General features: G+C 36.7%; 1 protein-coding gene across 3 annotated transcripts in view; it reads right to left on the bottom strand.

Annotated features, from left to right (window-relative positions):
• Window positions 1-383: 383 nt before the first annotated feature.
• dpr12 (defective proboscis extension response 12) overlaps window positions 384-12,295 on the bottom strand; it is an 852,041-nt gene continuing 840,129 nt past the window's right edge. For all 3 annotated transcript variants that reach the window (XM_065231890.1, XM_065231892.1, XM_065231891.1), the window contains exon 8: window positions 384-2,015. In XM_065231890.1, the coding sequence (XP_065087962.1) occupies window positions 1,861-2,015 (155 nt within the window). In that variant the 3' untranslated portion in view covers window positions 384-1,860. The remainder of the gene's footprint in view (window positions 2,016-12,295) is intronic.

Raw genomic sequence — 12,295 nt, 5'->3', positions numbered from 1 at the left:
TTGGCATACGATTAAAAAAACTGAGGATTATTTTCATCCAATTGAAAACGAATACTACAGAAAACATATGTGTGGCATTAAAATTTGAGTTCATTAACATAACGTTGTTTTATTCTAGTAACAAACGATGCGTGTTCTTTCTGGGACACCCTATAATTCAAGACTTTCCGATAAACGCTTTTAGCGGTAAAGAAAATAGTGATCATTCAAGCTGAAATAATCACCATATTACCTTTAGTATTTTGTTCCGAACCTAAATACCAGAGGCCACCATTCAACTTTATGTCAATTCCATGTAAATGACAGCTATCAATAGAGTAATTTGCGAGAGTTCCTCCCACGGCATGCCACTTGGCCTTCCAGAGACCCTAGAATTCGACCACTTCTTTTCATCTTCAGTTTATTTGCAGTTTGTAATTGCGATTTTCCACCCGGGTCCCGAATGAATGTGCGGCTCCCTCGGATGGATAATTAATTTCTGACATTCCATCACCAGCGGGTCGTTTATGTGCTTTTACTGAGTTGCCTCCTATTTTAATGAAACTCTATTTACAGTTCTTTTCATTTCCATCATTATTTTGTATTGACCGGAGCAGTTTTTAACAACAACAACAACACTCGTTTTCGGCTAGATGCACCGTTTTGGTCATTAACATTCAGTTTTCCGTACTCAGCCTCTTTGTTTTTTTTTGTTGTTGAATGGACTTGAATAATTTAAGCTCGAAATTGTTTTTCTCCGGTTGTTGTTCGTTCACGTTGATGCACATTTTCATCTGCTTGCTTGCATTGTTTATGTTGTGTTATTTTTTTGTTTCACAAGAGTGCAATAGTGTTGTTTGTGTGTGTGTGTGTGTGTGGTGTATTTTTTCCTGGAACATCGGGTCCGATGCATAAATTCCTTTGAGATTTTATTGCTGTGAATGTGTCATCATTCTATTGAATTCGCTACTGGGTTTGACTGTAAGCTAAGGTATCAGTGGATTTTAGATATTCTAGTCTAACTTTCCCAACTTCACTGTCAGTGAGTATGTGTCGATGACTGTTTTCAGAATTGACCATAAAGCAAAAGCATTCCTGTTTTGAAAAATATTTGAACTCATTTGAAATCAGTGCTACCATCTCATACTCATTACCTTAAACAGCCATGGCGTCATTCAGTATTTGTAAAACATAGATGGCAGCACTTGTTTCGACGCAAACTATAAATTTGTGTGTTAATCAAAAACAAACTTTTACTTGAATTCAAACAATGCTTTAGACCAATACAATGGCGTCCTGTGGGCGTTGCTTCATCCCTTTATCGAGAGAAGTGACACTGAATACTATTTCAAATAGGAAACCCATGTTTCGCCACCAATGCCACCGGTTTCTCAAAGTTTGTGATAGTTTTAAATTTAATTTCCGCTTTTGTAGCCTAACAGAAAATTTACATTTCGTGTTCCTTTATCCCTCAATTGGCGACATAAATCTCCCTCGCCCCACTGCTGTCATCACGTGCCTGAAGGAGGTTGTGTTCTGCAAATTTCGCCCAGCATGAATGAAACTTTTCGAAATATTGTTCTCTCAATTTGTCTGCCTCTCTCAGCGTGCTGTCAGTTGTTACAGGGGAAAAGCAATTGCTTTAGCATGTTTTCGCCGCTTCCCCCTCTCGGTTCTTGTCCTGGACGATCTGTCCAGGGCTGATGAGAAACACTTTTTTTTTGTGTTTTTCGTTTTACTGGATTCCGTTTGTTCGAGAGCCGTACTTCCTTAACTTACTAACTACAGACGACGACAGTAACTACTGTACAGTTGGTTTGTTTTTCGGTTGCTTTGGAACCTACTAGGAGGCTGCCGACAGAGGAGGATGTTGCTTCACATTCAGGCCTGGTACCTGGCCGTCAGCAGGAAGGATGCTATCACTCCCGGTACCACGTAGAGGCAGTCCAGCAGCAGCGAGGACAGATGTGTAGTCACTGCAATGGTGGCGCCGGCGCCACTCGTTTTCCGACGCGATATCGCCGCCGTGTTGTCACCTGAAAAAAGCAGCAAATGGAAATAATTAGATTGGTGATGATGATACAGGTATTGCATTGCATTTTAATCTGATTTAAATGGTTATACAGTGCTCTCCCGATTTTGACCACACCTTCACGTTCGTTGACTACATCACATCGGTTACACTACCCACCCGATACGTGTTAGCAGCGTTGCCAGGTCATTTTCAGAAAAATCTGTATCGGGTAAAATTTAAAAATCTGGAATGCTCCAAAACATCCTCTTTTTAACATAATGCTATTGAAATCAAAGTGATGTGCCAATCTCCCGTAAAAATAGGTCAGTATGATCATCTGGAATTTATTTAAAGTACTAGAATAGTTATAAATTACATGTTTAAATAAATTATACAAAGAAAATAACTTGTTAGCATTGCTAAAATCATCCAATAGTTGAAAAGTATTGACACATTGGTGTGCCCAAAAAGTTCAAATATCCATTACGCAGCATTTCAAAAATTAAGTTAAATGTGGGTGAAAGCTGCAGAAAATATGGTTAGATTTTTTTTAAAACTGTAAATTTTTTTAAAAGAGTAAAAAGCAAAGAATCAAGGAAATTTGATGGGATGGATTTTTTGAACTAATAGTCGATGTAGTCCTTACTGTTTGATGCAGTACCAGAATTTAAAGATTTTATTAGTTCTAAATAATTCTAATATTACTCTGAGGTTGATCAGATTTACAGTTTAATTTCAGACATCATATAAAACACAACACCCAGCAGACCAGTAGGCAATTTTATTTTGAAGCCAAATTCACCGGTCTGAAATGGGAATCAAGTCAAACATCGTGGAACTCACACACAGTTTACCTAAGCTACGGGTAACTCCACTATTCGCATGAACATTATGCCAAAGAATCATGTTATTATAGTACTAAAATGAAAGTCCGATAGCTTCATTTTTGAAGTCTCAGGATCTTGCAATGATTTTAAATTCCAGGAATTTTTATTATTCCTGCGTCCCAGATCATGAATTTTTTGTTAGTCTGAATTTACTTGGAACTCTTCACAGAATATCTCCGCTTTTTTAGTTAAATTCTATATTTCTTTTCTATATTTTCCTAAAATAATCTTGAAAATATCTTAACTTTTCCAGTAACATTACCTCTTGTAATTTTTAATAAATCTCTCTCCAATTCCACAACTCCCTCAAATTGGTAATAATTCTCAAGAATTGCCTTAAATTTGTGGCCATTTTTCTTTATGAAAATTCCTAAAATATTCTTAACGATTTCCTTGGTACACTCTTCAGAATGACTGTCAAACTCTTCCCAGACTTATCCGATAATTCCCATTAAACTGCTTTGTAGGTAAGGTCAGAATTTTTTTGAAATCCTTTTCAGTATTACCTAAGTACTCAAGTACTTTGCCAAAATGGGTTTGAAAGTCTCCCAGAAATTGCTCTTAAAATGTTGTTGAAATTTAACTCCATAGAAACAATGGACAGAATTCCATCGACATTATTCTCACGATTCGTATCAGCATACTCCTTAAGTTTCATCATAAGAATTTTCTATGATTTCTCTTCGGGATTGTATTTCCTTTATTGCCAAAACCTCCATGCAATTGTCATCAGAGTTGACAAAGACAGTTGACACTGTCTTCAACCAGAGGTTGCACAGACTGAATATTTAACACTAGATAACGGACGACACACCACACCCATTAGACCAGTAGGGAAATTTTCAGGTTGCCAAAATTAGCACCGGCTGGAATCGAACCCTCACTTCGTGGCAATCACAATACGCCTAAATGATGGGTGACGCCGTACGACCCCGAAGCTCACAAAGAGGGATGTAATTCTAATCCGAATAAGTTTGAAATTCTCCTTTGATTTCACAAAGAATTCGCCGCACACTTAACTGTGAACTATTTTCAGAATTACCTTAATGTCCAATAATGTCCAACGTTGATGGCCTTTTAAAATTAAAGTAGGGAAAAAGTTGGCTTCGACAATACCTTAACCTATTATCGTCAGGGGGGTAAACAACATCCTTGAGAGCTCAATTTTGGCATGTGGATACATTGTGTTTCATAGCAACTATTGGCCAAATTTGAGTGCTCTAGGACTTTGTTTACCCCCTGACGATAATAGGTGAAGGTATTGCCGAAGCCAACATTTCCCCTATCAAGTTTGGCTTTTTTTATTAGAGGGTAAATCAATTGCAGTGATATTTTTAATGCAACATGTTTAAAAAATCTTGGAAAATCTGGAACATATTTGAAAAATCTGGAAATATACGTGGTCTGGCTGTGTATCTGGGAAGACGACTAAAAATCTGGAAAATCGAGATAAATCTGGAATACTGGCAACGCTGCGTGTTAGTATCTTTCAACGAAGTCTTCCTCTTCACGAACATACCGAAGAAACTGGTCGAACATGATATCATCATGAACTGGGACACTATTAGGAAAGCAACCAACATAAACCTAGATAGATTCAGTGTTCAGTAGTTCTTTCGGTCAATGCGTCGTTGACTTTGGAAAGCAACCGTTTCGTGATGAGTGTGTTAGTACTGACCACGTTTTGCGTCCAGTGTTTATTGTGTTCTACCTTTTGACTATAGTTTTAAGATGTATTGTATAGTGATCAAGAATCCTCGGCTCTGTAAAGTTAATTAGTTTGAGCCTTATTAAATAAATCAATAAACAAAATAAACCTAGATTTGTTCCTCGAGGTGGTTAACTTCTGTATGGACAGTTGCTATTTCCAGTTTCGCAACAAATATTACCAACAACAATTTGGAACAGCTATGGGAAATCCTCTTTCCCAAATTCTGGCATAATTGGTAATGAAAATCTTCCTAAGGACTGTCACCAAGATACTAAACTTCCCAATTTCTGGTCTCAAAAAAATACGTGGATGATCTCATCCTGGCACTACCACAGGAGCAAATCGAAAATACACAGAACAGTTTCAACGAATACAACCAACATCTACAATCCTCTGTCGAAAAGGAGGACCAATGCCAACTACCTTTTCTTGGACACCTTAGTTATTCGGAACCCGGACCAAACCATATCCACCCAGTGGTATTCAAAGCCAATCTCGTCTTTTTTTTAGTTCCCGAAACAACTCAAGCGTTCCAAACAATTTTCTTAACATTCATGGAATTTCCCTGAAGATCCCACATATCAACAGAATTTTCAGAACCTTCCTCCATAATACTCCATAATTTTTAGAAACTTCTTGAAAGTTCCTGCAATTAACTATTGGAACTTCTATGAAGATCTCTGATCTTCCTCGAAATACTTGGAACATCTCTGAGAATAATGAAGTGGTTTTTTTTTCAATAAATTTATTTGGGAGGCTCAATCACGTTAGCTCTATGGAGCCGATATTTTATTAATTGCAGACTAACAAGAATAACTTAATACTACGTCTAGTGAGGATGGACCGATTACTCGCGGTTTACCTGAGGATAAAAGGGTAGCATTTTTTAGGGAAGGATCAGTGGTGGAGCTTGGAAATGGGGTATCGTTGTCTCATCAGAGAGTTGTCGCCAGTGCTATAGAGTTGTGCTTTGTGACCAGGGTTCGAGACTGTTGTTGTCTTTGGTGGCGACGATAAGACTCATCGAGACGAGAAGACAAGGAAAACATGAGTAACAAAAGAAATAAAAAACGCACACAGGAATTAAATTCATATAATAGACATTTTCAGAAACACATAAATTGACTGCATATAGCAGAAACAGATTTAGGGTTGTCTTCTTTGGGTCTCGAGGGTATGCAAAAGTCGCTCTCTGGCGGCGTCATTATCCGTACATTGCCAAACTGTCATCTTAATCGTTTCCACACCGACAGATGTTGCTGTCCATGAGGTTTATTCTATGGAGATGCGTATCTAGGGGTTAGTGGTTGGTCATAAGACTACTCATCACACAAGTACAAGCCTTTTAACCACGCTCTCGAAGAAACATTAGGAATAATTGAATGTAACCACCGTCACTGGTTTTTCAATACAAAATATATATTTTTTAATATCATTATATAGGGGAAACGGATGTAATATCGGCTTTAGTGCCCCTAATTTGGGCCCATACACAAATTCAGCAATCGACTAAATTTTCAATAGCGACCAAAAATATCCACTAGCACCGTTCATCTAGATAAAATTGATAAAAAAGCAGATTTTTAGCGATGGACCCAATCTAAGATCCATAGGTCAACATTATAGTCATTTTCTTTTTGTCCTTAAAGATATTTTTAATTAGATTTCATTTGATATTTCGATCTTTGAAATCGGCCCAGTGGTTCAAAAGTTATGGATTTTGATTTTTGAAAAAATAAACAATTTTTGGACTACCCTAACATGATCGCCATTATGAAAAAAAAAAAAAAAAAAAAAAACGAGTCTGATATTTTGCGATGAGGAACAAAACTTCAATTTTTTACGAAATTCTGAGAACCACTATATCGATTTGCTATGGATGGCTGTATAACTTTGACAGTTCAATGTTACATCCTCCTGCCATTGTTAGCTTACACGGAAAGAAAAAAAGTACCTATTTTTGAGTTCATTTCACCCAGGTTGGGAGTTCCGTGCGCCAACTCAATTTTGAGTTGTAGTCATTCACTTGCATGTAAACAGGATTACTTACCTTTAAGTTGTTTTCACTCAACAATAAGTTCAAATTACTCAAAATTAAGTTTTACTCAGCTTCCTCAATTTTAACTTGGTGCACGGAACTGTCAGGTTGGGTGAATAGAATTCAATTTTGGTTTATTTTGCTCTTTTGACAACAACAAGAGAGCAAGTGACAGGCAACAACTTTAAAGAACTCAACCGTTGGGTAGTTTTGGTACTCTGTGTAGGAGACATAGAGCTGCATCTTATTATTTAATGTATATAATTTTCATTGCAGAATATGAACTACCGTGCCGATTCAAATTTCGGACACTTAAACTCGAATTTCGGACACTTTTAAAAGTTGATTATCTCGGTCGAATATGATCCACATGTCTTGTAAATTTTAAATTTTTTTGACTAGTGCCCTCCACGATCATCTTACATTATTACTTTGTTTCTAACTGGATGTAATAATTAATTAAAAATGAAAGTGTCCGAAATTTGAATCGTCCGAAATTTGAATCGGAACGGTACCTATTTTATCCGTATAAATGTATTTTCATAATTCAATGTTCTGACATATTTCATTTCTCCATTACATATGTTTACTTTATATAAATAAATACTGGTTTGAGTGGGAGCATCATGGTACCATTTGACTTGGAACTGGACGATAAAGTGATAGGACAACCGGAGTCTGGGAGGGAATAAACACTATCATTTTCTATATCCTTTCGATTAGATTGTGGTGGTGTGAATTATACTCCAACAGCTTCAGTGTGATTAACGTGCCCTTCTTAACAAACTGTCCTGTAGGAAGCTTACTAAGTATTGCGAATTGCTTTATTCGATTTGTTGGATCGTTACGTTAGAAGGAGATTCATTAATTCCCGTGGATTTTGCCTAAGTGTCTCTGCTTACGGGTCCGCCCCTCCGTGTTTGGCTCTTCATACAGCGATATTGTGAATTCAGATCGGTTGCTCAAATTGATCTTGCTATTAGCTGGAGCTGCATACAAGACAAGATCTTTGAAAGGTTGGTGGCTACCTTACATACATACATACGTACATTCATTCAATATTTTCAATTTTACCGGTGCTATTTTATTTATTCATTGGCATTCACATTTTTTTTGTGATTTCCATATGGGGATACACTTTGTGAAAACCAAAGATGGAACATGTAACAAATTTATGAAAGATTTTGAACGTTAATAACTCAGCTGCCCCGGGACTAATTTAAATAATTTTATCTCTAATCAGTCAGAAATATTTTTACGCATCGTTAGCAATGCTTTTGAACTATTGAAAAAGTGGTAAATGTCAAGCATTTTCCAAAAGCGTCGAAATAAATAACAAATCCACCAATCACGTACATGCATATGCTGCTTCCCCACCACAGTCATCAGAGAATTGTTAGTAAACGAAACAAGTCGAAGTGGCATTCGGAAAACAAGATCAACGGAATACAAATCAAAGGAAAAAAAAACACAGTAATCAGATAATCTTTTCTAGACAAACCATGTCGAGATAGCACTGCTGCTTCCCCAACACTGTCACCAGAGAGTCGTTAGTAGACGAAACAAGTCAAAGTGGCATTTGCCTCCGATCTTCGGGCGTGTGTTAATAGGGAGGATGCAATTGCGTAACATTTTGCACACTCATTGTCATATTCAGAACCACACGCCCCCAATGACCATTCTAAATGCTCTACAGAGTTGTAATCTTGTAACCAAACTTGGAAGCAGGGGTGCAAGTGATTTTTATCGATTCTCTTCATCGACTTTCTGTTTCGTTAATAAGTCAACGGCTAACACATTCATTGATACGTTGGGTGTTCTGGATGATAGAAGAGCATAGCAGAAATAGTGCGAAATAGGTTAGTGAAAGCCATGGTCATCAGAAGACTTTCACCCCTTTGCTTCTAAGCTCCTTAATCCAGTCGTCGTCACAGCAATGAAAACTAGCATCGCGCCGCTTTTGGTTCTTGGGTTACACTTGCTGGTTGCAATTCTGCTTTTCGACATTTTCAAAGGACCACCAAAAAACATGAAATTACACTATTTTCTAGAGATGCCTAAAAGTTCAATTATTCGATTAACGATTAATCGTAAAGATTTTTCCAGCTATTCGATTAAATATTTATCGAATTTTCAATTAATGTAGCGCGTAACGGACATCCCTTCTTATTTTTACTCGTTTGATTTAGCGCAGTAGAGAAAATAAATATAAGTTCTAATTTATCTGAACAAGCATAGAGAAGAGTTCCTTCTTAGATTCGCCGAAAAAAGTGTTAAGCGTCTTTCTGCTAAAGGCTAAGATTTACCAACTTGTTGCGAGAAGGAGTTTAACGAGAAAAACTAAACCAGGGAAGAGGCTTTAGCTGGGTGGATACTGATATTCTACCGGTTATTTCTATACAACGCATAATTTAGTGTAGAAAGGCAAAGCAAATGAAGATTATGATTAAAATACTCAAGATGCGTGGGGCATGATGTTCCAGCTTTCGAAAAATGACTATTTTTTATTCGATTGACAAGCGACAAAACCGTCAAAAGAGTAGGAGCTTCAGCTGATATGCTCTTAATTATTACTTTTGTCCATACACAGCGTTGCCAGATTGTTTTAAAGTTTATCGGTATCAAAGCAAGGGACTGGCACGCAGCCATCTTTTCGTAGGCAGCATAAAAAAGTTAAAACAAAGCAATCAAAGCTAGACCCAAGCGTAGGCCCGCGGTTATGCTCGCTACGGCTACTTGTTATAATTAGAGATAGGGGTGCCACTTCCCTGTATCAAAGGTTTTAAAAAAATTGTATTTATCAGTATTTACTATTTATTTAATTTTATATTTTCGCCGTTTTTGAAAGCGACTGAGATTTGATGGGAATTGCTTTGTTTGACGGCTTTCTCAGTCTTAAAATACTCTTTAATTTTTTAATTTAATTTTTTTAAATATCGTTGTTCTCAAGTGCCAATCAAAATTGTGACCAAGTAGTGTTTTTTTTTCAATTAAATATCACTAAATGAAACAAAATAAAAATCAGCCACAACAACGACTAAATTACTGACAATAACGACAAACAATATTTCCCCTTGAAAAAGGCCACAACCTATGGAAGAAATGTCGGGCAGATTACATTGTATTCGTTGCAGTGTTTTAAGACTGAGAAAGCCGTTAATCAAATCAAAATTTTAGCTTTTGAACTATGATCGGAAGAAAACTCCGGGGAATGTTTTAATAAGCTTGTGAATGGAGCTGAAAAAGCATCCAGAGAAAGACGAAAGAAGCTCTCCTGGATGAAGTTCGAGAAATGCTGGAAAAACCTCCGGGAAACTTCCGAGATGCGAATTGAGAAACTTGTGGTGAAAATTCAAATAAACTATCGGAAAAAAAATCGGATGTCACATCCAAAGGAAGTCAGAAAAGTTTCGGAAACCAGAAGTAAATTTCCAGAAGTAGCCATTTCCAGAGAAAGCCAGAAGAAGCTCCGAAAAACCTTCCAATCGAAGTCGAACAAAAATATCTTTGGCTTATGGTCAAACTTCCAGAAGAAGAAAAAGAAATTTGTGGGATAATTAATTGAACTTCCTTGAGAAGACGAAATAAACTTTCTGGAGACGCTGGCAAAAACTTTCTTATGTAGATTGGAAGAAACATCTGAAGAAAGTTGGAAGCCAGAGCGCTTACGGAACAGTCGAAAGTAACAAGGACATAATTCCGGAAGAAAGAGATTCCTGGACAGAAAATTTTATTGATATTCAAAATACATCCCTGAAGACTCTGAAATTTCCCTGAAGTTTTAGGAACATTCCTGAAATGCACTTAGGAATATTCCATAATTCCTCGAAATTCCTTAAAAAAGTAATTTTCCTGAAATTAGGGGCTTTGTTGGAGTTCTCTGGTCATCCTCGAAGCGCTTGGAACTTCCCTGATTATAATAAGACTATCTCTAATCATCTTAGATGATTTCTAGACTTTTTTTTTTGAAGATTACGAAATCTCTTAAGGGGGGAGTACACTTTGATTTTTCAAAAAAATGCATTTTTTTTTGCATAAAATGTTCCTTGGGATGTATACTTTAATTTAGAAAAGACTCCAAGTCCACCAGAATATTCCTTACCGCTTTACGAACCGATTTCCTAAAACATGTACCGGCGCGCTGAGAGAGCATTTTTATCTTTAAACGCGTTTATCTCGAAACGGGGTTTTTCAAACTGGCATGGGAAATAACTCTAACCAGTTACCATCAAATTTGAATATCGCCTAGGTTTTTTTGTTCATAATTAAATTCTGCTTAGAAATACGCATCCACATTTTCGATTTAGTCAAAAATGGATTTTTAATCCACGATTTTGTAAGCATTTTTAGGGTGAAAAAGTGGACTATTTTTTCCTAAGGCCACAACTTTTGAAAAAATTAATTTAAAAATCGGAATACGTATTTCTAACCCAAATTTCATTACTAATCAGGATTTTTGTTCGATTTATGTTCCAGGATCACATGGAAAGGAGTATTTCCCCACGCCGTTTTCCGACTTCCACGCGAGGACGCCCGCGCGACCTGGTGTACCGGCCACGGGGAGACGCCAATCGAATTAAAAACAAAAAATACAAATTGTAGTTCGAAGGATGACTAATAAATGGGTTATAACATATTTGCCCTCCCTGAGTATTTTATTGCTTAAAAAAAAATTAACGAAAATGCCTTACTTTTTGGACGTTCAAAGTGTACTACCCCCTTAAGTGCTCTCACAATTTTCTTGAATTTATTTTAACGTCAACATTGAAGTTCTCTGATCTTCCCATTTTTTTTTTTCAATTTCCGAAAGTTATCGTCACTGCCATTAAAAAGCATAGAACTTCCCATATAATGTTCTCACAATGATCTAATGTGCATGTAACTTTCCTTACGTTTCCTAAATTTGCAGGAAATTGCTGAAGTTTTCGGAAATTGCCTGAGTTTCTCGGAACTCCTTTATAATTTCAGAAATTTCATTGAAATTAATTGATCTGTCCTGATGTTCTCTGAGCTTCATTAAAGTTCCTGAAAACCATTAAATTTCCCTGAAGTTCTTTGGACTCGTGAAGTTTCCAAAATATGTATGATGTTTCCTTAAGTGCACTGGAGTTCCCTGGACTTTTCTGAAATTTCCGGGTTTTCGAAGTTTAACAGAAGTTAATGAAACTGCCTTTAATTTATCAAAACTTACACAAACGCCAGGACTTTTGTGAAGTTTCAGAACTTCTTAAATGTGCCTGCAGATAGTGTGGATCCGCAATAAAAATTTGATAGCATCCTTGAAGCTCCGGGAAAGTAAAAAAAAAAAACTGGCGGGAGAAGCTTCCAAGGTAAGGTGGAAGAAAATTCCAGGGGAAGTTTGATGAAACTTCGGGAAGTTTAAAAATGAATAGAAACTTCCGGAAGTTAAATAATGTTTAAAATATATTTCTTGACTATTTCTCGATTGATGGGTGACCAAAAACGGTGAGGAAATGCTAACATTACTCGAAAGAGTATCAAGCATAAGGCATCTTTAGAGATGATTGCTTAGAATTTTGAAGGCTCAAAAAATATGAGGTATTCAAAAAGATACGAGTCTCTTACAAAAATTTTCTTCGTAATTCGAGCGCGGGCAGGCAATAATAATTTTGAATATTTATAAAAAAAAAAACGGTATAAATCGG

Source organism: Ochlerotatus camptorhynchus, unplaced genomic scaffold (assembly GCF_037179485.1).
Source record: "Ochlerotatus camptorhynchus isolate MF236.1 unplaced genomic scaffold, CSIRO-AGI_Acam_v1.1 ptg000361l, whole genome shotgun sequence".
NCBI lineage: Eukaryota > Metazoa > Arthropoda > Insecta > Diptera > Culicidae > Ochlerotatus > Ochlerotatus camptorhynchus.
Note: the sequence above shows the minus strand (reverse complement) of the source record. Positions and strands in the feature narration are given on the sequence as shown.